The sequence below is a fragment of the Eumetopias jubatus genome, unplaced genomic scaffold (genome assembly GCF_037043125.1).
Source record: "Eumetopias jubatus isolate StellerSeaLion01/CBP00866 unplaced genomic scaffold, mEumJub1_p1.0 scaffold_2, whole genome shotgun sequence".
NCBI classification, from domain to species: domain Eukaryota; kingdom Metazoa; phylum Chordata; class Mammalia; order Carnivora; family Otariidae; genus Eumetopias; species Eumetopias jubatus.
In genome coordinates, this window is record NW_028274808.1 from 170,272,217 (window position 1) to 170,299,590 (window position 27,374).

Consider the following 27,374-nt stretch of genomic DNA (forward strand, 5'->3'; position numbering starts at 1 on the left):
GCCTCTTCCAAAGCTGCAAAAAATTTCTAGACAAGCCCTGTTGAAGATGAGCTCACAATTCAAAATGAGAAAAGTCACAAGAGATAATGCATCAAGAACAAAAGTCAGCAGATCTAAGAATAACAGAATTATCAGAGATCATAAAATACTTTAAAAATGAATAAAGACATAAAAGGACTCATAAGTATGACAAAAGATTAAAAAAAAAAAGTCCAGACAGATTTTTTAGAGAACTACAAAGTACTTTTCTTTATTAATTTAAAGTACAGGTGACCCATGAACAACATGGGGGTTAGGGGAGCTGAGCCCCTGCACAGTTGAAAATTCACATATAATGTTGACTCCCCCCAAACTTAACTACTAATAGCCTACTGTTGACTGGAAGCCTTACCAAAATAAAAATACTCAATTCATACATGATTGTATGTTGTATATATTAAATACTGTATTCTTACACTAAAGTGAGCTAAAAAAGAAAATGTTATTAAGCAAATCATAAGAGAAAATATATTTATGGTACTGTACTTATCCAAAAATATCCATAGATAAGTAAATCCACACAGTTCAAGCCCATGCTGTTGAGGGATCAACTGTGTACTTGACATACAATATTAGCTTCAGGTGTACAACATAGTAATGCAATATTTATATACATTACACAACGATCCCCATAAGTCTAGTCACTATCTCACCATAGAAAACTATTAGGATATTAATGACTATAATCCCTATCCTGTACATTACACCCTCACGACTTGTTTCTTTTATAACTGGAAGTTTGTACCTCTTAACTCCATTTGCCTATTTTGCCCGAAAGTACTTTCTAAAAATAAAAAGTAGAATCACTAAAAAAAAAAAAAACAACTCAATAAGATAGAAGGCCAGACAAATTTAAAGAAAGAGTAAGTAAATTAAGTAAATTATCCAGAAGGTTGCACAGAGTGACAAAAAGATAGATATTATGAAAGAGAGATAAAGAGGGGCGCCTGGGTGGCTCTGTCTGTTGAGTGTCTGACTCTTGGTTTCAGCTCAAGTCATGGTCTCAGGGTCATAATCTCAGGATCATGAGACTGAACCCCACATCAGGCACCCCACTCAGTGCAGAGTCTGCTTGTCTCTCTCCCTCTGCTCCTCCCCTGGCTCTCTCTTTCTCTCTCAAATAAATAAATAAAATCTTAAAAAAAAAAAAAAAAGAAAAGATACAGAAGGTCCAATGTATGTCTAACAGACACTCCAGAAGGACATAATAGAAAGGGCAAAAGGTAATACTGAAAGAGATAATGACAGAATTTTCCAGAATTGATGAAAGATAGCAATCTTCAGATTTAAGGACAAGTCCTTAGTTGGATAAACAAAAATAAATCCACACAAGTAAAACTGGAGTGATCTGCAGAATAGTAAAGTCAAAGCAATTTAGAGACAACACCAAATAAAGCAATATTTTTAATGTAAGCTTTGCTTACCACATGACAACTTAAATAGTATGTCTAATTCTACAAGCATACTTCTTAGAGATCAGAAATGGGAAATAGCTGTCTTGTAATTAAATAATGGCTGAATGTAGTGATTTCCTGGGATGTTATACAGCAAAATATTGTAAGGCCATGACCTGATTCAGTGGAGGAAAAAAAATGCCAATATCTACTGATGATGTCTGATATGGATACAAGAGTGAGTGGAGAGCTAAAGCATCTGGACTTGTATATCTACCATTCTAATTCAAAATGGCACCAAAATAGAATGATCAAAATTTTAGGCTTCAGAAAATATTTTTTACATGAATTAATCTTAAGAACCAGATTAATCATGCTATGGTTCTCCTCAACATGGCTGAGTTACTTCTGCCTAACTTTCAGAGCTTTCCAGATTCAGGAACCAATGTTCTTCTTCAGCCTTATTTTCTATAAACTCTCAAAGCCCCTATCTTCAGTCAAGCCACTCTTGAACAAGCTATAAGTTCTCCCTCTTATCTCTGTCCATGTTGTTTTGCTAGGGTTGACTGACAGACTGCTAAATGTCTTATGGTATCCACTAAAACAAGTTTCAGTAGGGCACACGATTACCCACAGAGTCTAAATTTGCAGCTTCCCTGGTAGCAGTGAGGTGTGACTATATGACTAGGTTCTAGTGATATGAATGGGAATAATAAATGCATCTTCCATTCTAGGTCCTTTAAATATTTCTTGCATTCCACTTCTCTTTCTCCCTTCCCTGGAGTGGAAATGCAGATATGGTGCAGGTAACTATTCAGATGAGGACAAAACATCCTTGCAAATGGCAGAACAATAAGACGGAAGGAACCTGGGACTGTGTACAGCCTTGTGAAGCAGAGATGCACAGATGATTTGCCTGCCTGTCTCTGTTACATGAGAAAGAGAAAGAGGAAAAAACCACCCAAACTACCATATTCTTAGAGCCTTTGTAATTTTGGACCTCTCTGTTACAACAATTTATTCTATACCTTGACTGATTCAGATCATCTGTCTTTTAAAGATTCATAATCCAACTTGCATTGCTCTCCTCCATCTCAGATAATACAGGACTTGTCAACTATACCACAAAATATGGCAAACATATAAGGCTGTGAGTGTTTTATCATGATTAGTTCTGTCTTCTTGTAAGTAGGAGCCTATAGCTGGTAGCTTCTAAGATGATCCACAGTGATCCTTACCTCCTTCTTTGTGTAATCCCCATCCCTACCCCTCTGAAGGTGGGCTGGACCCAGGGACTCAGTTCTACATAACAGAATATGGCAAAAATGATTTTGAGATCAGGTTATTTATTAAGAGATTGTGGCTTAAGTTTTGAATGGCTGTTCTCATTCTCTTACTACCTGGTATGTTGTGAGGCACTCTATGGAGAGATCCACGTGGAGAGGAAATTAGGCAGGCTTCTAATCAATGGCCAGAGAGAAACTGAGGTCCTAAGCCTAACAACCTGTAAGGAACTGAACTCTTGTCAACAACCATGTGATTGAGCTTAGAAACCGATTTTTTCCCAGTCAAGCCTTCAGATGAGACTCCAACCTTGACTGATAAAATGCAGCCTTGTGAGACCTTAATGCAGCTAGGCTGCACCTGCATTCCTCATCCACAAAAACTACAAAACAATAAATGTATATTGTTTTGAAACTGCTAGGTTTTGGGGGTAATTTATTATGTAGCAATAGAGACCTAATATGGGACCATATTTCATATTTCTTCTGAAGTACATAGCACAGTGCCATATACTTAGAGGGTATTCAAAGAATTTGCTAGTCAATATTGTCCTAGCAATACTAAACCATATGCCAAGTAGTCCAAAGTAAAATTTACCCACTGGTGAGATTATGTAGTAGCTATTGGTAATACAAATTCACTTAAGGAGCCACTGAAGATCTAATCAATTGGTAAATTTGAATAGTAGTAACTTTTAATCCTAAAACTAAATTTAATTAGGGTTAGTTTGGAAGCAATTTAACATACCAGTTAAAGGCATGGGCTTTAGAATCAGGCAAACCAGACTCTGAGTCCAGTTATTAACATTTATATTATGAATATACACATACAAAGTCAGAGTTATCTCACAAATATACAGCCTGGCTATAACCACAGAGCCGATAATCCATGCCAATACTAGGTAATAGCAAATGTACAAAGGAAGATATTTGGATAAAGGATTCTTAGGAAAGAAGTGTTCTGATACATAAAAAGAACAGTTTTTGTTGTTTAGAAAAGGAAGTTATTACATACATATCTCACATAGAGATTTTAAAATTTCGTAGATTAGTTTGGTAGACAAACTTTATTTCAGGGAAATTTTGGAATATATCAGACCAAAAATGATACTGTATTACCTGTCTTATCGTGTCACCTTCCTGATTGCTAACTGTAATCATTTTATCTTCACCACCTAAAGCAAGCAGATTTTCTGCATTCCAACATCCACATGTGATTCTCTTAGTATGTTTTCCTGAAAAAGAGATGATTTTTGTACAGACACATGGGCTTCTCAAAAAAATTTAAAGAACCGTGATGTCAATCTGTAAGTCTAAGTAATATGCTGCCGATATTAAACAGACAAGGAATGTTAAATCTCATCAAAGCAGTTAGGGTCTAAGCAACCTTATTTAAAAGTTTATTACCAAGTTCTAAAGCAATGTAACGCTATATAAGAGCAATACTGCTTTTCAACTATTGATATGGATATGAGCATGGGCCTTACATGAAAAGATACTCTTCTCAACAAGTTTGTTTGCTTACCATATAACCAAACCTGTAACAATAATGTCTTAAGACCAGTAAATCCCAAGGCACTCAAGTTATCTTTACTATACTGAGCTTCAAAGTGTGGTAGACCCTTGGTATAAACAGATTCAATAGTCACAGTTTTGGCTATTCATGTAAAACTAGAGCACATATGATTTCTGATAATGCTAAGATACAAATCTGAATGCACCTTAGTGGGAACTGATACTAGATGGAAGCAGTAAGTATCAGGAAACTTTTTCAGTGAGGAATCTAGCCAGTGCAAAAACTCAATTTTGGGGGGAAATCTTATACTTGACACTGTATGCATTTGTTGAAGGTCCTGGGATAGAAAAATCCTTGAGTCTCAAGATTAATTCTACAATGAAGATTAGAATGGTTAAGTATACATATTCTGGAGCCAGACTGTCTAGATTTGAATCTCGGCTCCACCACTGACTATAAAACATAGAGTAAGCTATTTAACACTTCTATTCCTTAGTCACCTATCCATAAATTAGGGATAATAGTAGGGCCTGTCTCATAGAATTGAGGATCAAATGAGTTTAAGCATTTAGAAGAGTGCCAGGCATATAGAAAGTGCTATATAAGTTTAGCTATTTTAGCTTTTTGAGGGCAGAGACATTAATTTTATTCTTTCTACCCCTTACAGAACTTAATACAGTACCTATGCTGGAAATAGGATCTAAATAAGTAGATATTAAGTGGGTAGACCCTGAGGCCAGAATCCTGGTGTGTCAGAGGCTCAGCAAGGAGGATAGTGTGGCTGGAGTAGAGGAAATAAGAAGAGAGGAGTCTGAGAGAAATCAGAGAGTCTGCAACGGCCAGGTCATGCGGGTGCTAGCTGGCCATTGTGAGGACTCTGGCTTTGACTCCGGGTGAGATGGTCTGAGCAGAAAGCTCACTCTGGCCCCTAGTTTGAGAATATTGTATTACAGCGAAAGAGCTGAAGCAGGAAAACCAGTTCAGAGATTGCAGAAATTCACATGGAAAAGATGTATGAGGCTCACACACAATGGTAACGGAAGAGGTGGTGAGAACAGGCTGGATTCTGGAAATATTTAAAGGAAGAGCCTATAAGATTTCCTGGCAAATTAGATACGGAGGAATGAGAGAGAGGAATCTAGGATGATGCTAAAGTTTTAGCCTGAAGATCTAAAAGGATGGGATGTCATCGATGGTTGAGAGGGACAGCTGTGGGTCAAAAGGATTTGAGAGATTAAATTTGAAGTGTTTTACTAGACATCTCGTGAGAGATGTTGAATAAGCAGTTGGATATGAGTCTAGAGATAGGAAGAGATCAATATGGGACTGGTCAGGATACAGATGGCATTTCAAATCAGGAGACCAGGGCTCAAAGTGAAGGGACCATTCAGAGAAGACACTGAGATGTAGGAGAGTTTAGTGATCATAGATTAAGGGACTTGTGTGGGACACTGCAACTGGGCCCAAAGAAATGGGCATTAGGAAGGAAAGAAGAGTGCACAAAGAGGTGCAAAAAGGCCAAAGACAAACTCCTTGCTATACTCCAGAAAGGGAGAAGAAAATCTCTTCCTCCACCTTCCTGTATACCTCGTGGCTTCTTTGATTCCAGTGCTTAGAACTCAGGTTAGCTTTAACATCAAGAACAGTCAACCTGTTTTGTGTGCCTACTTACAGTACTCTGGGCACTTTACATGTACTGACTTATTTAAATAATATTAACTCACAGTTAATCTACTATGGTAACTGAAGTTCAAACCATGTTATTGGGAGACCGGCAATATTTAATTAAACTGTAGTAAATGAATTTCATGTATATAAGAACCATGCAACATGAGAACTGCCTATATATAGGCTAGTTGAAGGAAATAAATCAGTGCAAGATTCAACAAGGTTAACAGATTTTAGTTACTGTGAAATGCTGGTAGATCATGCTACCATGTAGGGGCTCTTAGAGTGGAAAGGCTTGGATTTAGGAAAGTGAGTTATTTAAAAGGAAAAAAAGCAGAGCCACAAGTCATAACCAACTCTGAGAGAGGCAGCTATATATTTAGCTAAAGGACCTAAGATATATAATTAACCTGAATCTCCTCAGGCCCATTTTACACAATTAATAAATGACTCAGAAGAGAATCAATATTCATGTTAAATACAAAGATCACCTATAAAATCATGTATATGTGACAAATACCTGACACAAAATAATCATGCTTTGACAAATTATTTTCTTATATGTCAAGTGTCAAATGTTCTGGGGCCTGTAAGTTAACTGCTAGGGTGTTCCTATAGATGAAGTGGGATACAAAAAAAATGCCTAACTGAAGTCAAATAGTCAATTTATATGGTGAAAGTTGATTTTTGTAATATTTTTAGTTTTTCAAATGGATCAATGGCATTACCTTTTGGCTGAAGCACCAAAAATATAAATATTAAAGATAGACATATATGTGAAAAAAATTGAAATAATTACGTGTCCTTAATTGAAAGGCACTTTCTCAAGTATTCTGTGGGCACTCTTATCTCCAGAGTTTAATTCTTCCTTAGCAATAAATTATAATTTTTTGGCTACCTGGGTATAATTAAGCCTACCAGTTTCACCATTTACCAGCATGATGTTATAATAATTGAAAAGAATTGATCTGGTTCTTCGTGGGTGTTCAGAAGGCAGATGCTAATGACCACAGATTCGGGGAATCAAAGAGTCTGAACCAAGGTAAAACAAGGAACAAACACCCTCTCACCATATACCCTGAGGCAAATATAACTCACAGTGCATACCTAGACTAAATTGGTGTTTGGAGAGTGAGAGATTAGAATTAAGAATCTAGATATATTCTGACCAAATAGTCACCAAATGTTTCAGTCCACCCACTAACGTGTTGATATGCACATGAGCTATTCCATGTCCAAAGGTACAATCTGCTAGTAATGTCCTGGTGTTCAAAGGCACAGGCTGACCTTAGAGCAACCAGTCTATGTGGCCTGGTGATTCTTAGTAGACAGTGAAGAGGGATCTTATAGTTTAGCTAGTTACAGAGCTTGACCAGGGGAGCTTTACTACTATACAATTTCCCTTGCAATATCAGCAAAATCTGAGGCAGTAAAACATACATTTATGTAAAGCATCTCAAATAGTGAGCAGTATTTCCAGCTATAACCTACCCAGCACAGGAATCTTTCGAGATGTCTGACGATTATAAATAAGCAAATTTCCTTTAACAGTTCCAACAGCCAGGAAACTTCCAATTTTTGACCAAAGAAGGAAAGACATTTGATCCCTGTAACATTAAGATATAAATCACTAAAAAATTCAGTCATAATCTCCAGATAGTTCTTTTAAAAAGTATTTCATGAATAACTTTAATATCTACTTAGAAACTGAAGTACAAAATTAGAACTTAATGCTTTAGGACAAAGACTAAGGGCTAAAGACATTTTGGAGATGCTATAAAATGATCTTACAGTCAGTTAGACCTAAAATACATATGTAATGAATAGAAACTCTACTTCAGTCGTGATGGAACCTCAAATTTCATAAAATGACTCATGATGAGATAGTTTAGTCTAATGATAGTTGTAAATGTGGAAAAATTAAAAATTAATGGATGATGACACCACATGCTTTAAAAAAGAAGTAGGGTCTGGGGTGCCTGGGTGGCTTAGTCAGTTAAGCGTCTGACTCTTAATTTTGGCTCAGGTCATGATCTCAGGGTTGTGAGATCGAGCCCCGCATCAGGCTCCACACTGGGCCATGGAGCCTGCTTAAGATTCTCTCTCTCTCCCTCTCCCTCAGCCTCCCCACCTTAAAATTTTTTTTTTTAATTTTAAAAGTAGGGTCCTATAACATATTAAATTGGAAAAACCATTGGGAATTCACCACCTTAATTAAATAGGACATATCTTTTCTAGCTCTGTCACTTTTTAAAGTTTTTATTTAAATTCCAATTAGTTGGGGCACCCGGGTGGCTCCGTCGGTTAAGCAACGAAAGGGACATGTATAATAGGTAAAATGATTTGGAAAGACCTCAAACTTAATGGCAAAGTAGTAGATTTGATATATCACATTATATAACTGGTATGTTCTGCTTCAGTAACGTGAGAATTTAAAACAACATAAGGGGGGGCACCTGGGTGGCTCAGTCGGTTAAGCGGTTAAGCGTCTGCCTTCAGCTCAGGGTCCTGGGATCAAGTCCTGCATTGGGCTCCCTACCCAGTAGGGAGGCTGCTTCTCCCTCTCGCTCTGCCTCTCCCCCCTGCTCATGCTCTTTCTCTCAAATAAATAAAATCTTAAAAAAAATAAATTCCAATTAGCTAAAACATACAGTATAATATTAGTCTCAGGTGTGCAATATAGTAATTGAGCACTTCATACATTACCTGGTGCTCATTAGGACAACTGCACTCCTTAATCCCCATCACCTCTCTCACCTATCCTTCCCCCTCGCCCCCTCCCCCCCCATCACCTCCCCTCCGGTAACCATCAGTTTGTTCTCTACAGTTATTTTTTTTTAAGTATTTTTATTTATTTATTTGAGAGAGAGTGAAAGCGAGAGAAATCACAGGGAGAGGGAGAAGCAGACTCCCGGCTGAGCAGAGAGCCCGACGCTGTGCTTGATCCCAGGACCCTGGGATCATGACCTGAGTGGAAGGCAGACACTTAACTGACCGATCCACCCAGGCACCCCTGTTCTCTATAGTTAAAAGTGTTTCTGGGGCACCTGGGTGGCTCAGTTGGTTAAGCAACTGCCTTCGGCTCAGGTCACGATCCTGGATCGAGTCCCGCATCGGGCTCCCTGCTCGGCAGGGAGTCTGCTTTGCCCTATAACCCTCGCCCCCCTCATGTGCTCTCTCTCAAATAAATAAATAAAATCTTTTTAAAAAAAAGTTTCTTCATTTGCCTTTTTCTCTTTTGCTTATTTGTTTTGTTTCTTGAATACCACATAAGAATAAAATCATATGGTATTTGTCTTCCACTGGTTGACTTATTTCATTTAGCATTATACTCTCTGGCTCGATTGATGTTGCAAATCGAAAGATTTCTTTCTTTTTTATGGCTAATAGTCCATTGTATATATGTGTGTATATATCTATGTGTGTATATACATATAGATATACACATATGTACACACACACACACACACACACACACATAGCACATCTTTATCCACTCATCAGTCAATGGGACACTTGGGCTGTTTCCATAATTTGGCTATTGTAGATAATGCTTCTATAAACATCGGGGTGTGTGTATCCCTTTGAATTAGTATTTTTGTATTCTCTGGGTAAATACCTTGAGTGGTACAACTGAAGGATTGTAGGGTAGTTCTATTTTTTACTTTTTGAAGAACCTCCATACTGTTTTCCAGCGTGGCTGCACCAGTTTGCATTTCTACCAACAGTATAAGAGGGTTCCCCTTTCTCCACAACTGCACCAACACCTACTGCTTCTTTGTTTTTGATTTTAGCTATTCTGACAGGCGTGAGGTCATTATAGTTTTGATTTGCATTTCCCTGATAAGTGATGTGAGCATCTTTTCATATGTCTACTGGCCATCTGTATTTCTTCTGCTCATTTTTAAATTGGATAATTCATTTTTTGGGTGTTGAGTTTTGTAAGTTCTTCATATATTTTGGATACTAACCCTTTACTGGATATGTCATTTGCAAATATCTTCTCCCATTCTGTAGGCTGCCTTTTAGTTTTGTTGACTGTTTCCCTCCCTGTGCAGAAGCTTGTTATTTTGATGTAGTCCCAAGAGTTTACTTTTGATTTTGTTTGCCTTCCCTCAGGAGACATACCTAGAAAGAAGATGCAAAGGCCGATGTCAAAGAAGTTATTGCCTGTGTTCTCTTCTAGGATTTTTATGTTTTCAGGTTTCACATTTAGGTCTTTAATTCATTTTGAATTTATTTTTGTGTCTGGTGTAAGAAAATGGTCCAGTTTCATTCTTCTGCATGTTGCTATCCACTTTTCCCCACACCATTTGTTGAAGAGCCTGTCTTTTTTCCATTGGATATTCTTTCCTGCTTAGTTGAAGGTTAATTGATCATAAAGTTGTAGGTTCATTTCTGGGTTTTCAATTCTGTTCCACTGATTATGTGCCTATTTTTGTGCCAGTACTATACTGTTTTGCTCACTACAGCTTTATAATATAACTTGAAGTCTGGAATTGTGATGCCTCCAGCTTTGCTTTTATTTTTCAGGTTGTTTTGGCTATTTGGGGTCTTTTGTGGTTCCATACAAATTTTAGGATTGTTCATTCTAGTTCTGTGAAAAATGCTGTTGGTATTTTGATAGGGATTGCATTAAATGTGTAGATTGCTTTGGGTAGTATGGACATTTTAACAATATTTGTTCTTCCAATCCATGAGCATGGAATGTCTTTCCATTTCTTTGTGTCGTCTTCTTCAATTTCTTTCATCAGTGTTTTATAGTTTCCAGAGTACAGGTCTTTCACATCTTTAGTTAGATTTATTCCTAGGTATCTTATGGTTTTTTGGTGCAATTTTAAGTGGGCTTGATTTCTTAATTTCTCCTTCTGCTGCTTCATTATTGGTGTAAAGAAATGTAATTTCTGTATATTGATTTTGTATCCTGTGACTTTACTGAATTCCTGTATCAGTTCTAGTTTTTTGGTGGCGTCTTTTGGGTTTTCTATATATAGTATCATGTCATCTGCAAATAGTGGAACTTTTCCTTTTTCCTTGCCGATTTGGTTGCCTTTTATTTCTTTTTGTTGTCTGACTGCTGTGGCTAGGACTTCCAGTATGATGAATAAAAGTGGTGGGAGTGGACATCCTTGTCTCATTCCTAACTTTAGGGGAAAAGCTTTCAGTTTCAGGTGGTGTTAGCTGTGGGTTTTTCATATATGGCCTTTGTTATGTTGAGGTAGGTTCCCTCTAAACCTACTTTTAAGGGGTTTTATCATGAATGGATACTATACTTTATTGAATGCTTTTTCTGTGTCTATTGAAACAATCATACGGTTCTTATCCTTTATTAATGTGGTGTATCACATTGACTGATTTGCAAATATTGAACCTCTACTGCAACCCAGGAAAAAGTCCTGCCTGATTGTGGTTAATGATTTTTTTTTTTTTTTTAAGTAGGCTCCATGCCCAACATGGGGCTTGAACTCATGACCCTGAGACTGAGTTGCATGCTTTACTGGCAGAGCCAGCCAAGCACCCTATGGTGAATGATTTTTTTAGTGTATTGTTGGATCGGGTTTGCTAGTATTTTATGGAGAATTTCTGCATCCATGTTCATTAAGGATATTGGCCTATAATTCTTTTTATCTGGTTTTGGTACCAGGGTAATGCTGGCCTCATTGAATGAATTTGGAAGTTTTCTTTCCTTTTCTATTCTTTGGAACAGTTTGAGAAGAACAGACACTAACTCTTCTTTAAATGTTTTGTAGAATTTGCCCATGAAGCCATTTCGTTCTGGACTTTTGTATGTTGGGAATTTTGATTATGGACTCAATTTCTTTGCTGGTTATCGGTCTGTTCAAGTTTTCTACTTCTTCCTGTTTCAGTTTCGGTAATTTATTTGTTTCTAGGAATTTAACCATTTCTTTCAGGTTGTCCCATTTGTTGGCATATAGTTTTTCATAATATTCTCTTGTAATTGTATTTCTGGGTGTTGGTTGTTATTTCTTCTCTCTTATTTGTGATTTTGTTTATTTAGGTCCTTTCTCTTTTCTTTTTGATAACTGGCTGGAGGCTTATCAATATTATCGATTTTTTTCACAGAACCAGCTCCTAATTTCATTGATCTGTTCTATTGTTTTTTAAGTTTCCAAATCATTTATTTTTGCTCTAATCTTTATTATTTCCTTCCTTCTGTTGGCTTCAACCTTCATTTATTGTTCTTTTTCTAGCTCCTTTAGGTGTAAGGTTAGGTTGTTTATTTCAGATTTTTCTTGCTTCTTGAGGTAAGCCTGTATTGCTATATGTTTCCCTCTAAGGACTGCTTATGCTGCATCCCAAAGGTTTTGGACTGTTGTGTTTCCATTTTCATTTGTTTCCATGTATTTTTTAATTTCTTCTTTTATTTTCTGGTTGACCCATTCATTGCTTAGTAGCATGTTATTTAACCTCCATGTATTTGTGGTCTTTCCAGATTTTTTCTTGTGGTTGACTTCTAGTTTCATAGCATTGTGGTCAGAAAAGGTGCATAGTATGACTTCAATCTTCTATTTGTTAAGGCCTGTTTTGTGTCCTAATACGTGGTCTATTCTGAAGAATGTTCCATATGCACTTGAAACAATGTGTTTCTGGGGTGCCTGGGTGGTTCAGTCAGTTAAGCATTTGACTCTTGATTTCGGCTCAGGTCATGATCTCAGGGTTGTGAGACTGAGCCCTGTGTTGGGCTCAAATGCTGAGCATGGGGTCTAAGATTCTTTCTCAAAAAAAAAAAAAAGCAAATGAAAGAATATGTATTCTGCTGTTTTAGGATGGAATGTTCTGAATATATCTGTTAAGTCCATCTGGTCCACTATGTCATCAAGGCCATTGTTTCCTTGTTGATTTTCTGTTTAGATGATCTGTCCATTGATGTAAGTGGGGTGTTAAGGTCCCCTACTATTACTGTGTTATTGATTAGTTCCTTTATGTTTGTTATTGTTTTATATATTTGGGTGCTCCCATGCTGGGTATATAAATATTTAAAATTGTTATATCTTCTTGTCCCCTTGATTATACAGTCTCCTTCTTTGTCTTCGTGTTAAAGTCCAGTTTGTCCAATGTAAGTATTGCTACTCCGGCTTTCTTTTGACATACATTTGCATGATGCTTCTCCATCCTCCTCACTTGCAATCTGCAGGTGTCTTTAGGTCTAAAATGAGTCTCTTGTAGGCAGCACATAGATGGGTCTTGTTTTTTTATCCATTCTGACAGCCTATTTTTTTTATTTAGTCCATTTACATTCAAAGTAATTACTGACAGATATGTATTTATTGCCATTTTATTACTTGTTTTGTGGTTGTTCCTGGAGATTTTCTCTGGCCCTCTCTTGTCTTTCTCTCTTTCATGGTTTGCTGATTTTCTTTAGTGATATATTTGGATTTCTTTCTCCTATTCTTTGCACGTTTATTAGCCATGTTTGAGATATTACCATTAGGTTTGTATATAACCTCTTCTGTAAATAGCAGTCTATATTAAGTTGATGGTCGATTCAATTTGAACCCATTCTTTTCTCCTCTCCACTCCCCACATTTTAGGTACGTCTTATTTATATCCTTTTTTTGTGTGAGTTCCTTGATTTTTTACAGAAATAGTCTATAAAATTGTGCTTCCTCCTTTATACTGTCACTTTTGGTTTCTCCTTTGCACTCAAAGAGTCCCTTTTAATATTTCTTGCAGGGCTGGTTTAGTGGTCATGAACTCCTTTAGTTTGTTTGGGAAATCTCTCCTTCTGTTCTGAATGATATCCTTGCTGGATGGAGCATTCTTGGCTGCAGATTTTTCCTATCCAGCACTTTGAAGATACCATGTCACTCCCTTCTGGTTTGCTAAATTTCTGTTGAAAAGTCTCCTGCTAGCCTTATGGGTTCTCCCTTGTAAGTTAGTGACCTCTTTTGCTGCTTTGAATACTTTTTATTACTATATTTTGCAAATATAATTACAATATGTCTTGGTGTGGGCCCGTTTTGTTGCTTTTGATAGGAATTCTCTGTGCCTCCTGGATCTCGATGTCTGTTTCCTACTCCAGATTAGGAAAGTTTTTAGCTATTATTTCCTCAAAAAATTTTTCTGCCCCCTTTTCTCTCTTTTCTTCTTCTGGGACTCTTATAACAGGAATGTTATTACATTTGATAAAGTCACTGTTTCCCTCAGTCTATTCTCGTGTTGCATAATTCTTCTTTCTTTTGTTCAGCTTCATTGCTTTCCATTACTTTGTCTTCTAAGTCATTCATTCATTCCTTTGGGTCTTTCAGCCTGCTGTTCATTGCATCAAGCATGTTTCTGATCTTGTTTATTGCACTCTTCATCTCTGATTCTTTTTTAACTCTTTTATCTCTTTGGTGTCTCACTGATGTCTTCCATTTTTTTCTCAAGCACAGTGGAGTATCCTTATGATTGTTGCTTTAAATTCTCCACCAGGCATGTTACTTATATCTATTTCACTTAGATCTCTGGCTGTCATCTTATTTTGTTGATTTGGGATAAATTCTTTTGTCTTCTCATTTTTTCTAAGTCTCTGCCTTCTTTTGTGTGTTAGAAAAGCCAGTCTGTCTCCTGCTCCTGAATGTAATGACCTTATGAAGAGGTCATGTGGTGCCCAGGGCCTGGCGCTCTAGGGAGTGCCCCCAATGTGTGTTGCATGCACTCTGCTATTGTGTTTTGGCTGCTCTATATCCTTCAGGCCAGTCATCTGCAGAGGCTCTCCTTGCCTGCTGTGTGCAGTGTTTGGTCCCTGACCTGAATGTGCTGAGTTTTAACTAGGTGTGCTTTGGTCTGATTGTGAAATGAGAAGTGTCACCACCTCCACCAGAACTGAGGCCCTGCAGCACTCTCTGGTTGGGAGACATGGTATGGGCAGGGGTTTGTGCTGATCTTCCGGGGGCGGGGGGGAATGAGGTAAGCATGACTGAGAAAAGCAGTTCCACCAAAGCGCAGGGAGTGCTTAGTATAAGCAAGTTAGGCAGCCAGTACCCATGCTGCACTGCTTCTGCAGGTGGCTCTGTGTTTATGCTGAGGGGTGGGAGAAATGGTGCTGACCCACTCCTTTGTTCCTGGAGAGGTATCTCTGTGAATACTATCTCTCAGGGACATGCTCTAGCAAGAGCAAATAATTTCCCCATTTTGTGCCCTGGGCTCTCTTCAGATGTTGTTTCCATGCTGTACATCCCAGGTTGTTTCCCCACCTTCTCTCTAGGAGTGAGGCAGGGCCTTCCAGGATCTATCCTAGCCAAGCCCACTGACACTGAAAACTCCAGGCTTTAAGCCCCACTGGTCACAAGAATTCATAAAATTCAGGCCCTCTCATTTTCCACACCAAAGGCTTTGAGAAAATGTTTTACTTCTGTGTTCCCCTGTGTGTTCCTCTCTCTGTTGCCCTTCTCCGTGGCCATGGCTCCTTCCTCTCTACAGCAGCCAGGAGCCGTTTCTTCACCATGCCTCCACACTTTTTACCTTCTTCATCGTGGCCTCTTCTCTCCCTTTAGTTGTGGAGTCTGTTCTGTCAGTCTTCTGGTTGATTTCTGGGGTGTTTAGGATTTGATAGTTAATGAGTTGTATTCGTGAGATGAAGTAAGCCTGGGGTTCTCCTACTCCATGGCCATCTTCCTGTCTCTCCCACCTCTGTCACTATTAAGATTAGCTCACTCAGAAAGTGGTAGAAAGCACATTTACCTACCACCAGTTCTTAAGTACATTCTAAGACCTACTGGTTGAACTTCCATACAATTCCCTACTGAATGACATCAGGACTCCTGGGAAAGTAGCTCATCCTATGTATCAAGGAAAGAAATCACAATGGGTGTAGAAAAGTGGTTCTGAAAATGCAATCCCAGGACCAACAGCATCACTCAGGAACTTTAGAAATGCCAGTTCTCTGGTCCCAGCCCAGGCCTACGGAATGAAAAACTCTGGGGGTGGCGCCCAGCTATCTGTATTTTAATAGGTACTTTGATACAGCTAAAGTTTGAGAACCACTGATAGATCATTTACTGTTTACAGAAAGCAACACTGCTTTCAAGAATGCTGATATACGGAAGACCAAAATTCACTTAAAGTATATGGAAAGTTAGTTGTAACAATAGGTGAATATAATAAAATGTTTAGTTAGAAAATTACTTCTAATAAGTACTAATATCCCAGGCTGCTGGGTTTCATCTATTAAGTGTATGTTTTTAAAAGATCAATATGCTTGTTTCTCTATCTGTTTAAGCAGGTGTGACAGCTATGAGAATATGCTTCTTAGATCTCTAGCTATGGAACGTGTAACTGATGAAGGGCCCCACTGGAATCCATCACCTTGACATGCTGGGGCCATGCCTTCCCATAGGCTGCTCCCAGACAGTAACTGAGTGGGCAGGGATACTATTGATGCCCATTCCTGGGAGACATAGGATTCCACTGATGGGTAACTTTGGCTTAAAGTCTCCTCAGAGGCCTAGCTGAACTTAGAATTGGGCTGCAGTATAAGATGCTTCTACCCAATGTTTCTTCCTTCCCTATCCGCTTTACAAGGTCAGACATGCACTGTGGCTCTTCTAACCTGCCCCTCTATGTTTCCTCACTGGCATTTCCTGTAGTAAATCTCACACACTCAATCCTATCTGGGATTGCTTTTCAGAAAACATGAATAGAAAGAATTGTGAGCACCAGAGAAAGGAGGAACCACATGAGAAGCACAAGGTCTGATCAGCAACAGTGGTCACATTTAATAAGAGTAGTGTGACAAGAGTCCATTCAATAGTTTACCATCACTAACAGTCACATAACAACCAACTAGAAAAAGAGTTAAACAGTACGTTCCAAGAAGATCAAGTAGCCAAATATCCTCAAAAGAAAGAGCCAGCTGAACAGACTCCATCTTTCTTTTCTTCAGAGATAAGGCCTCTAGAAGGCCCTACAAATTACAGTAAGATACTATGGCACACATAAGTTCCCAGTAATGCTAGCAGATCAGGACAATATATAGTAATTACATGTATTTTTGGCCAAGTTAAACTTAAAGAATATATTATTTAGGGAAATGCACGTGGCTATAAAAAAAAAATGCAACCTATGTGAAAGGCACAGGTTTAAAAAAGTCTTGCTGAGGGCGCCTGGGTGGCTTAGTTGGGTAAGCGACTGCCTTCGGCTCAGGTCATGATCCTGGAGTCCTGGGATCGAGTCCCACATTGGGCTCCCTGCTAAGCAGGGAGTCTGCTTCTCCCTCTGACCCTCCCCCCTCTCATGTGCTCTCTCTCTCTCTCATTCTCGCTCTCTCAAGTAAGTAAATAAAATCTTTAAAAAATAAAAAATAAAAATAAATTAAAAAAGTCTTGCTGATATGACAACTGAAGGTCAATTAGAAAAGAGGCTGAGTAGGATGACTAGAATTCAGGTCTGAATGGCCTTGGGAGAAATAACCATGTCCAGTAATCCAACCACAAATCAACTGGTTGATAAATGCGATGCTGTATTTTGAGTTTTCTCTGGAAAGATAGCTGTACCCCAAGGACATAACTTCTATAAGCCTAGGTAGGATCAGGGGAAGTACCACTACAATTCTAAGAAGTTATAAAAATACACTTAGTAAAAATTAATAAATTCAATCCATTGTGTTAACATAATAATTTAAGATAGTTAAGTGACATTGTAGTAAGTTTTGCAATGATTATATTTGAATATGTTTTGTGTATTATTTAAGATGTTCGAAATGCTCAAAAGAATAAATTCCAATTAAATTTGTAAATGGAATTTAAATTTTTCAAGGAAATGTTTGCAAAATGAATATATTTAAGAAAAACTGATATTCAAAATTGTGTTTAAGTATCTTAGTATAATAGACTGACCTCTAAATAAAAAACAAATAGTAGTGGGTATACTTTTGTAAATACAAAAGCCCTTTAAATATTAAATATTAATATAAACTAACATTTAATTGGTTCTGCCTTGATAATTACAATAACACCCACCATTCACTGAATTTTTAATTTCATGCCTGGCCATGACACACAATTAAATGTCACAACAACTCTTGAGATGATGTGAGGAAATGGATCTGTGGGAAGACAGACAGCAGAGGCAGACATATACCAGTCTGAAACAACTTGGATTAATTATGCATTTTTCTCCAGGTGAGAACGTGTTCTCACTGTGAACTTGGTTCAAGAACCAATACTTGATGTTTATAAATATTCTCTTGAATTGAAGAACAGAGTATGTAAAATCTTTTTAAAAAGTGATGCATACCCAAAGTGTAAAAGGACAGAGCAAGAAATGAAGGTTCTCAAACCTATCAAGATTTTATGATGGGTGGACAATAATCCCCTGTGAATGCATGCTTCATGTGTCAATTTGGAGGGTTAAGGAAAACGACACTAAGGTTACCTTTCATCCTGTTCTGCATGGCCACCTTGCTTCCTCTGGGTTGTTACTCCTTGGCAAACTGGAAATTTATAGTCTAATCTTACAATATGTGTGTGGCCTATCTGCAGGTCACATGACACCATGAGGCAGATATTATTATTACACACATCCCATATACAAGAAGAAACTGAGGTTTAGAGAGAGGTAAAGCAACTCGTTCAAGGTTGAACTGCCAAGTTTTAGTTGTAAATAAATTTTTCTATTCCATATGTTAAAGTGGTTTCTACTTTAGCAGAGATCTGTAATTTATTGTTTGCCCAGTATATTTTCCATTTGGGAACTGTACCACCCTTGATCCGACTCTTCACTTACTGGGATTTTCAATCCCATGGCCCTGCCTACCCTATTCAGAGACCTTCTGAGTAACTGAGCAGACACTGGTGATGTGATGGGGATATGCTCTTCTCTTGGTGTAACTTGCTGTGAAGAATGACATAAGCCAAGAGTTGGCAGCAGCCATGGAGAGAGTCTGACTTAGAATAAAGTCAATACAGAGAAAGGAAGAGCTCAGAGATGGAAAGAGAGTCTTGACTGCATCACTAGAACCCCTAGATCCAGCAATGCCTGAGGCCAAGCCCATTTCTGGATTTTTCCAGATGTTTTGTCTCATCTTTGGACATTTTAGTCTGTTCCACTGAAAGCAACTTTTTAAGAAGCCACTGATAGTTTACAATCATAACAATTTTATTCTAATTAATTGGGTAAAATCAATAGGATTATATGTAATGATAAAAAAAGAAACTTTCTTTCAGAGGAAAATGACTCACAAATGCATCTTTATAATGATAGCAGTTAAGTATTGTTAGTGTCAAACCTACAAATAACCATATTTGTAAGTGAAGATTTAAAATAAAAAAGTTATTCTTACCTCATACCACTGTCTAATTGGCTGGTTTTATTTGTGTTGGCATCCCATAGATAAATGCAACTAGATTTGTCAGCAATCACTGCTAGGATATCTCCATCTTTATCCCAATCCATAGCAACACAGTTACTTTTAAAAAAGAGAGCAAAATATCACTACACGTTTTCTTAAAGTAGGGAAAAGAAATTTAAATATCTATTTGTAATTTTTATCTACAATAGGACCAATCTATTTTGAGTAGGTCATAAACTTTCTAAAGTGAGAAATACAACTCACTATTGACTGCTTAGAAAATATTAAATTTTCTTTTTTTTAGAGAGAGAGTGTGCAAGATGGGAGTGGGGGAGGGGCAAAGGGAGAGAATTTTTTTTTTATTATGTTATGTTAATCACCATACATCATTAGTTTTTGATGCAGTGTTCCATGATTCATTGTTTGCATGTAACACCCAGTGCTCCATTCAGTATGTGCCTTCTTTAATACCCATCACCAGGCTAACCCATCCCCCTAACCCCCTTCCCCTCTAGAACCCTCAGTTTGTTTCTCAGAGTCCATAGTCTCTCATGGTTCAGGGAGAGAATCTTAAGCAGACTCTGTGCTCAGCGGATGTGGGGCTCCATCCCACAACCCTGAGATCATGACCTGAGCTGAAACCAAGAGGCGGATGCTTAACCAACTGAGTCATCCAGGTGCCCCACTAAGTTAAATTTTTTATTGTTGTTGAGGGGATGGGAAAAACTTAAATTCTATTTTACGTACCATTTATATATACTACATTAAATATAATCACACCTAATAAGTTAGCAGATTTTCTTAGATACTATTAAGATCCTGGCCTTTGGTAAAACAAACTCATCAAGCACCTCTACAAAGGAATCACATTTGGAATCAAGGGGTAATTTGTATGACCAAGTGCTGAAAGGTTATTTCAGATTTACAGAGAGAAAAAGCAGGTACAGATAAAAAATGAAGTTATATCCAGATAAATTGTGTATAAAACAGATCATGGTTGGGTAGATGTGGGATTGCAAATAATGGAAAAACTAGATTTTGGAAGTGGTAAGAAATGTTATTTTCATTTTGTATCATAATAGAATAAGAGTGATGCAATTAAAATGACAAAACAGTTATAAATAGGAAATGCTTTTTAAATATGTTATTGCTCAAAATTATTTCAAAGTATTTATTATAAATCAAAAGCTTCCTTGAGGATTAACTTTTTCTTCTCTGATCCTATGTTTCATTTTGAGACTCTGTTCTGGGATATCAGCTAAGCCATACTCAGAATTACAGTTAAGACAATTGGGAGTTACTCTGGTCATTTTATTTTTCAAAATGCTAAAATATATTTTGGGATCTTAATTTTCTCTAGTATTTTCAGAGATTTGGGAAGTATGAAAGAGGGAAGCTTTCAAATTTTTTATAAAATCATCTAACAATTAAAGACAATACATACGGTATTTTATTTATCTAGAGATCAGTTGAATTCAGCTACGATAAATACAGCAAAAGAATTCAGAGGTTAAAAAATAGTACGCCTCCCCCCAAAATATATATATATGGCCATTGTGTAAACAAAATAGAGGTCACAGAGATGATGCAAAAAACCTCATATAATTTACTCAAAGAAGTTCTTTACTAAGTGCCTTCTTATTTTTGGACATAATTACAACTATCTTGACATCTGTTTCCCAAAATATAGAAAACAAACAACAATTAATAAAGCAATGGGAAATGCCAAAACGGTGGCATCAGGTAAGTGGGGCACAGCAGGAGGTGGGAAAGGCTGTTAGAGACTAAAAGAAGACAATCTGATTTGCAAAGATGGTGGCAATAAACTACAGAAAGCAGACATGAATTTAAAAAGCATGGCAGCATAAGACCATTTAGGTGAGGGACTCTACTTATCTTAATAACGACTGAGACTATCAATAAAATAACTAATAAAGGTAATGATTACACAGAATCATTAAAAATGCTTATGTTATGGGGCGCCTGGATGGCGCAGTTGGTTAAGCATCTGACTCTTGGTTTCGGCTCAGGTTGTGATCTCAGGGTCCTCGGATGGAGCCCCAAGTTGGTGCAGAGTCTGCTTGAGACTGTCTCCCTCTGCCCCTGCACATGTGCTCGTGCTCTCTCTAAAATAAATAAATAAATCTTTAAAAAAATGCTTAAGTTATGTTTTGTGTAATCTAGAATGATTTCCTGGAAATGGATAGGCTTTGTCCTGTAAAAAGTATCAAGGTGTACCTGGGTGGCTCAGTAGTTGGTTAAGCATCTGTCTGTTGATTTCAGCTTAGGTCATGATCTCAGGGTCATGAGATTGAGCCCTGCATTGGGCTCTGCACTGAGCATGGAGCCTGCTTAGGATTCTCTCTCTCCCTCTCCCCCTGCCCCCGCCCACCAGCCACGCTGCTCACATGGACACACACTCTCTTAAAAAAAAAAAAAAAGTTTAACAATGACATAGGGACGCCTGGTGGCTCAGTCGGTTAGCATCTGCCTTCAGCTCAGGTCAAGATCCCAGCGTCCTGGGATTGAGTCCCGCATTGGGCTCCCTGCTCAGCTTCTTCCTCTGCCTGCCATTCCCCCGCTTGTGCACACTCTCTCTCTCTGACAAATAAATGAAATCTTAAAAAAAAAAAGTTTAAAAAGTATGTTGAAAGTAACTACTTTCCAACAATTTATGAGAAGAAATAGTACAGTGATATGGACTTATCTTTTCTGCCTACAAACAAAATAAGACTTGTTTATAATTAGATAAAAATCTTTCATATGGACTCATTCATAATTGTACCTTAAAGCTTCCCTGTGAATGTATGGAGGTTACAAATATCAACTCTAACTCATATGCTATATGTCTACATATTTCACTAACTTATGTATAAAAAATCAAATCCCTGGGGTGCCTGGGTGGAACAGTCAGTTGGTTTTGGCTCAGGGCATGATCTCAGGATTGTGAGATGGAGCCCTATACTGGGCTCCGTGCTGAGCACAGAATCGGCTTGGGATTCTCTCTCCTTTTCCCTCTACCCCTCCTGTTAATGCTCTGTCTCTAAAAATAAGTAAATAAATCTTAAAAAGCAAAACCAAAAAAAAACAAATCCCAGGCGCCTGGGTGGCTCAGTTGGTTAAGCGACTGCCTTCAGCTCAGGTCATGATCCTGGAGTCCCAGGATTGAGTCCCGCATCGAGTCACGCATCGAGTCCCACATCGGGCTCCCTGCTCAGCCGGGAGTCTGCTTCTCCCTCTGACCCTCCCCCCTCTCTCAAATAAATAAAATCTTTTAAAAAAACAAAACAAAAAACCCCAAAAACACAAATCTCTTTGTAAATGAAGAAAGCAAAAGAAGAGACACAGATTATATATGTTGTTGTAAAATTCTATTTGATTATAGCTTTAAGGCAATACTTTTTTATCTTTTAGGAAAGAAAGCTTGAATAAGTTTCTGATCCACCTCTGTACTTACCCAGATAAGTTAATTTCACTTCTTTTTTGACCATGGCGATCGAAGATTTTCACAATATGATCAGCTCTAAAAGCAATCAGAACACAAAAAATATAATTTAAGTGTTTCTTTTTATACATATATATTAAAAAATTAAGCTGCCATCCAAGTGATTTCAATGTTCTCTCATGACAGTTTCATAATTTATATCTACAAAGTTATTACCAGGGAAAAGGTTTTATGAACTGTGATGTTAATGGAAGTGAATGTATTTTTTTTCCCACTATACAACCATCACACAAGAACTTCCACTAAATAAATGGTGTGGTTATGCAGGCATACAGCCATTTGAAGCCAGGATGATTTACTTAAAACATTCACTGATTTCTTACCCTGTTACTGCAAGGTAGTTTCCTGATGTTTTTTGCCAGGTGAACCGTACTGGTGTGCCAAGCCAAGTCTTTTCGAGCAGTGAGAAAATACGCTAAAAAGATAAAGGTAATTTTTATATTTTCAAGACATGCAATTTAAGGGTCGGTCAAAGATATGAAAACAGTAGGGTTCAAGATAGTAAAGGCTTATTGTTAGAGCTTATCCAGAAAAAGTCAACAATGTAACAGACAAAATGACTAATCAGGTCAACCAACCAACCAACTTCTACAATCTGGTTGTTTGTATGGACAAACAACAAACTTTGTATGAAGTATGGACCTCAATACACAGGCAAGTATTTATTATAAATTTTGGTTTTAAATGTTTTTGAATATTTTTATAAAAATTATAATTTTAATGTTTTACATGTTAAAGAGTAAAATAAACTTGAATTTAGCTAATAATCGGTAGCATGGATTTTTTAAAAAAATTTATTTGAATTCAGTTAATTAACATATAATGTATTATTAGTTTCAGAGATAGAGGTCAGTGATTCATCAGTCTTATGTAACACCCAGTGCTCATTACATCACATGCCCTCCCTAATGTTCATCACCCAGTTACCCCATCCCCCCATCCCCACCCCCTCCAGCAAATCTGTTTGTTTCCTATGATTAAGAGACTCTTATGGTCTGTCTCCCTGATTTTGTCTTGTTTCCTTTTCTTCCCCCTCTTCCCCTATGATCCTCTGTTTTGTTTCTTAGATTCCACAAATGAGCGAAATCATATAACTGTCTTTTCTCTGATTGACTTATTTTGCTTAGCATAATACCCTCTAGCTCCAACCATGTTGTTGCAAATGGCAAAATTTCATTCTTTTTGATGGCTGAGTAATAGTCCATTGTAGATATATACCACCTCTTCTTTATCCATTCATCTATCGATGGACATCTGGGCTCTTTCCATAGTTTGGCTACTGTGGACATTGCTGCTATAAATATTGGGGAGTAGCATGGATTTTTTTTTAGATTAAACTTAAAACTACCATTTAAAAAATCTTAACCATGATAAAAATACAAACTATTTCATTCAAAATTTTCTTCCTTTACCCATTAGTCATATTTACTTAATCATTAAGTGCTTAATTTAGCTATTAGGTGGACAGTGTAACAACTGAAAAGTCTTTCTTTTCACTCAGTCAGGAACTGGGGTACCCAATATGGAACCCACAAAACACAACTGGACTTGAAATTTTATTGAGGGCTTGAAATGTAGGTAGTCCGAATTTAGATATGTTGTAAATGTAGAATACATAGGCATTTCAAGGAATAGAAAAATGTAAACTATCTCTCATTGATAATTTTTTATATTGATTACATATTGAGATAATATTTTGGATATACTGGATAAAATAAATTATTTAAATTAATCTTACCCATTTCTTTTAAAACATTTTAATGTGGCTCCTAAAAATTTTAAGTTACATTGGCTTACAGATTTATATCAAACAATACTGACCTAGAACAACTAAGAACATAGAGCTTGAATGAAAAATTTAGATTTTAATATTAGCTTAAATTATAAACAATTAGGTTAAATCATAGACCGTATCTAGGCATATGAACTTTACATAGTACTACAGGAGGCCTGACAATCTGAGTGGCCACACAAAACTCATCCAGTGCTTGAAATTAAACAGCAAGGGGCACCTGGGTGGTGCAGTTGGCCAAGGGTCAGGCTCTCGATTTCTGCTCAGGTCATGTTCTCAGGGTTCTGAAATTGAGCCCTGCACTCAGCAGGGAGTGTGCTTGAGATTCTCTCTCCCCCTTCCTCCTTGCCCCTTCCTCTGCTCACCCATGTTTTCTAAAAATAAATAAATCTTTAAAAAAAATTAAACACCAATCAATAAGCATTTAGTATGTTAAGTAGATGAAATCCACCTCTATTGGAAACAGGAGTGTTCTATAATCACCAGTGCATCCACGTTTTGTGGAGCCTGAAAACACCTTGAAGGGGGGGAAAAAGCATAAAGGCATCTTTTGCAATTTTGTGACCACGTGGCCGTGGAACCCCCTCATGCAAGTGAGGGATCCTTAAACTTAAATTTCATTAGCTTCATGGTAGACCTCTTCTGGCTGAGATCTTACCTATTTTTCTTCCGCGGAGCTACATTTACATGCTCCATTTACAGTATAGTCAAAAAGTACTAGCTTCACAACCAGAAAAACAAGGTTTGAATTTCGTTTTTTACTTCTCAGTTGTAGGGCTTAAAACAAGTGGCCTAAATTGCCTCAGGCACAAAACTCTCAATTGTAAACCAAGAATAATTATCTCCTCCGTTCTGATACTTCATGAATTCTGAAGCGCATTAGAAATGTTAAGTTATGATTAGCGGTCAATTCCATTTTCCATGCTAACAGCCACGAGGAATCCTTAGGACTTAATTAATTTTTAAATTGAACTATCCCTTTCTTTGCCAGATCAGAGCAGAGAGCTATTGCTGTAGCAAAGCAGAAGGGTTTTGAAATGAGCTGTAGCCAGTGACCGGGGATGGGGTTCACCTGAAGCCCAAGCGTAGGAACGGTGTGTGCAGAGGATGATGCTCTCCAGCAAGACCTGCGTGTTTAAGTGCAGATTTCTCCGTGACTTATGTATATTAGCCACTGAGTGATTTGTACATTAAAGCAGTCACAGGCAATACAATTTGACATTATTCTTTCAGAAGCTTTTCACTCTTTTTAAGTGCTGAGCAGTCGCGCGGCTTGCCAGGGATTCAGCTGCAGGAAAAGAACCAGCTCGTGACCCCCGATCCAGCCAATTTCACTGCGACCCTCCAAGCACACCGTTCTTCCTGCGGTGCGAAGTTCGGGGTCTTTTCTGACCCAGACTGCTCATTTCAGGCCGTGCCTTCAACTCCGTTCACGGTCCCAGAAACGAGGCCTCCTTCTCCGCCTTCTCCTCCTCTCCAATTTTCTTTCTTTTCCCCTCCTTCCCTCAACTTCGCCCCCGCTTTTCCCCTCCCCGGTCACCCAGCTCTCGTCCCCATTCCTAACGCACCCTGGAAGAGGGAGTGAGGGCACAGGCCCCTATCCTCGAAGTGACGCTCAGCAGGCTAAGAGACAGTGGTCGCGTTTTCCCGCCCCCCCCCCCCCGGGGGTTTTAAGTTATTTACCTTCATCTCAAGGCTCGACCGGCCGCGCGATCTGGCAAATGCGCAGGCGCACCTGGTCTGCTCCAAGAGGGCTAACGCGTTCCCGTCACCCAGGAGACCGCGCGAGCAGTGACCAATCAGCGAACACTAGCTGAAGGGCGGTGCCTCGTGGGGTCTTCCGCAGGGGAGGGCGGGAGGCGGGGACTGGAATCACGTGACGCTGGCAGAGGCAGGCCCCGAAAGATTGCGCGTCAGGAGGCCCTGCTGAGCCCTGGCTTCCTGGTTGGGCTCTGATTGGATGAGACCGGGGACTCACCCGAGGGAGGTGGGCTCTGTGAGCCCTGAAAGGCGCCTGCGTAAATTTCGGCCTCTGGTTCCTAAGATGCCTTTGGTGGCGGTTGGGGGCGCCCAGAATCAAGGAAACGAAAAGGCACTGACTGTTGGATGAAACGAGAACGGAAATTTGCTCTCGGGGCAAATACTCTTACATAGTACGCGCAAAGAGGACTTGGACAGGCCCGTGCGTCATCTGTTTTTTTCCTTTCCAGTCTTCTGGAAGAAGAAATAGGATGTGAGAAGTAGTTTTGTTTTGTTTTAAGGCGTTCATAGGCCAACTAAATTGGGCAAGAAAAATGAGTTCTAAGTGCTTCCCTCCTTAGACTTTGGACCTGGCAGCTTTTCCCCAAATACTATGTCCTGCCATAGATTGGTGCTTTATTATTTAGAGTATGAAAGTACTTCTTTTGCCCAAGTGTCTGAAAATGTTGAACAATCCACCCTTTTCTTTTCGACTTTAGGTAGGAATCATAACGCTTAAAGAAAATGATTTCAGGGACACCTGGGTGGCTCAGTCAGTTAAGCATCTGTCTTCAGCTCAGCTCAGCTCAAGATCCCGGGTCCTGGGATCGAGTCCCACATCGGGCTCCCTGCTCAGCGGGGAGCCTGCTTCTCACTCTCTGCTGCTCCCCCTGCTTGTGTGCTCTCTCTCTCTGATTAATAATAAAATATTTTTATGATTTCAATGAAATAATAAGGGGTGTTGCCATTCTTAAGGAGGGTACTGTTCCCTTGCTTGGGGGTTTTGATGTTTAGGTTTCCCTTTAGTTTTAGGTCCAAGATCTGCCTGTTAAAATGAAGATGTTAATAGGTGATTGAGTGAAAGAAAACGATTAAAGAAGTAGAAATTCAGAAATTGGCCATGCAATATTTAAAAGAGTGAAT

At 38.4% G+C, this 27,374-nt stretch overlaps 1 protein-coding gene across 4 annotated transcripts in view; it reads right to left on the reverse strand.

Annotated features, from left to right (window-relative positions):
- WDR19 (WD repeat domain 19) overlaps positions 1–26,255 on the reverse strand; it is a 109,947-nt gene extending 83,692 nt beyond the window's left edge. For 3 of the 4 annotated variants that reach the window (XR_003612767.2, XM_028126579.2, XM_088021204.1), the window contains exons 1-6: positions 26,175–26,232; positions 23,023–23,114; positions 22,652–22,717; positions 19,186–19,311; positions 7,392–7,507; positions 3,836–3,951 (exon numbers count right to left, since the gene is read on the reverse strand). Coding sequence is in view for 3 of the 4 variants with exons in the window: in XM_028126579.2 (XP_027982380.2) it covers positions 3,836–3,951; positions 7,392–7,507; positions 19,186–19,311; positions 22,652–22,717; positions 23,023–23,114; positions 26,175–26,180 (522 nt within the window). In the remaining variant the exon portion in view is untranslated. Of the gene's footprint in view, positions 1–3,835; positions 3,952–7,391; positions 7,508–19,185; positions 19,312–22,651; positions 22,718–23,022; positions 23,115–26,174 lie in introns of all 4 variants that reach the window. The other variant, XM_028126571.2, reaches the window with a different exon arrangement.
- Positions 26,256–27,374: the final 1,119 nt, after the last annotated feature.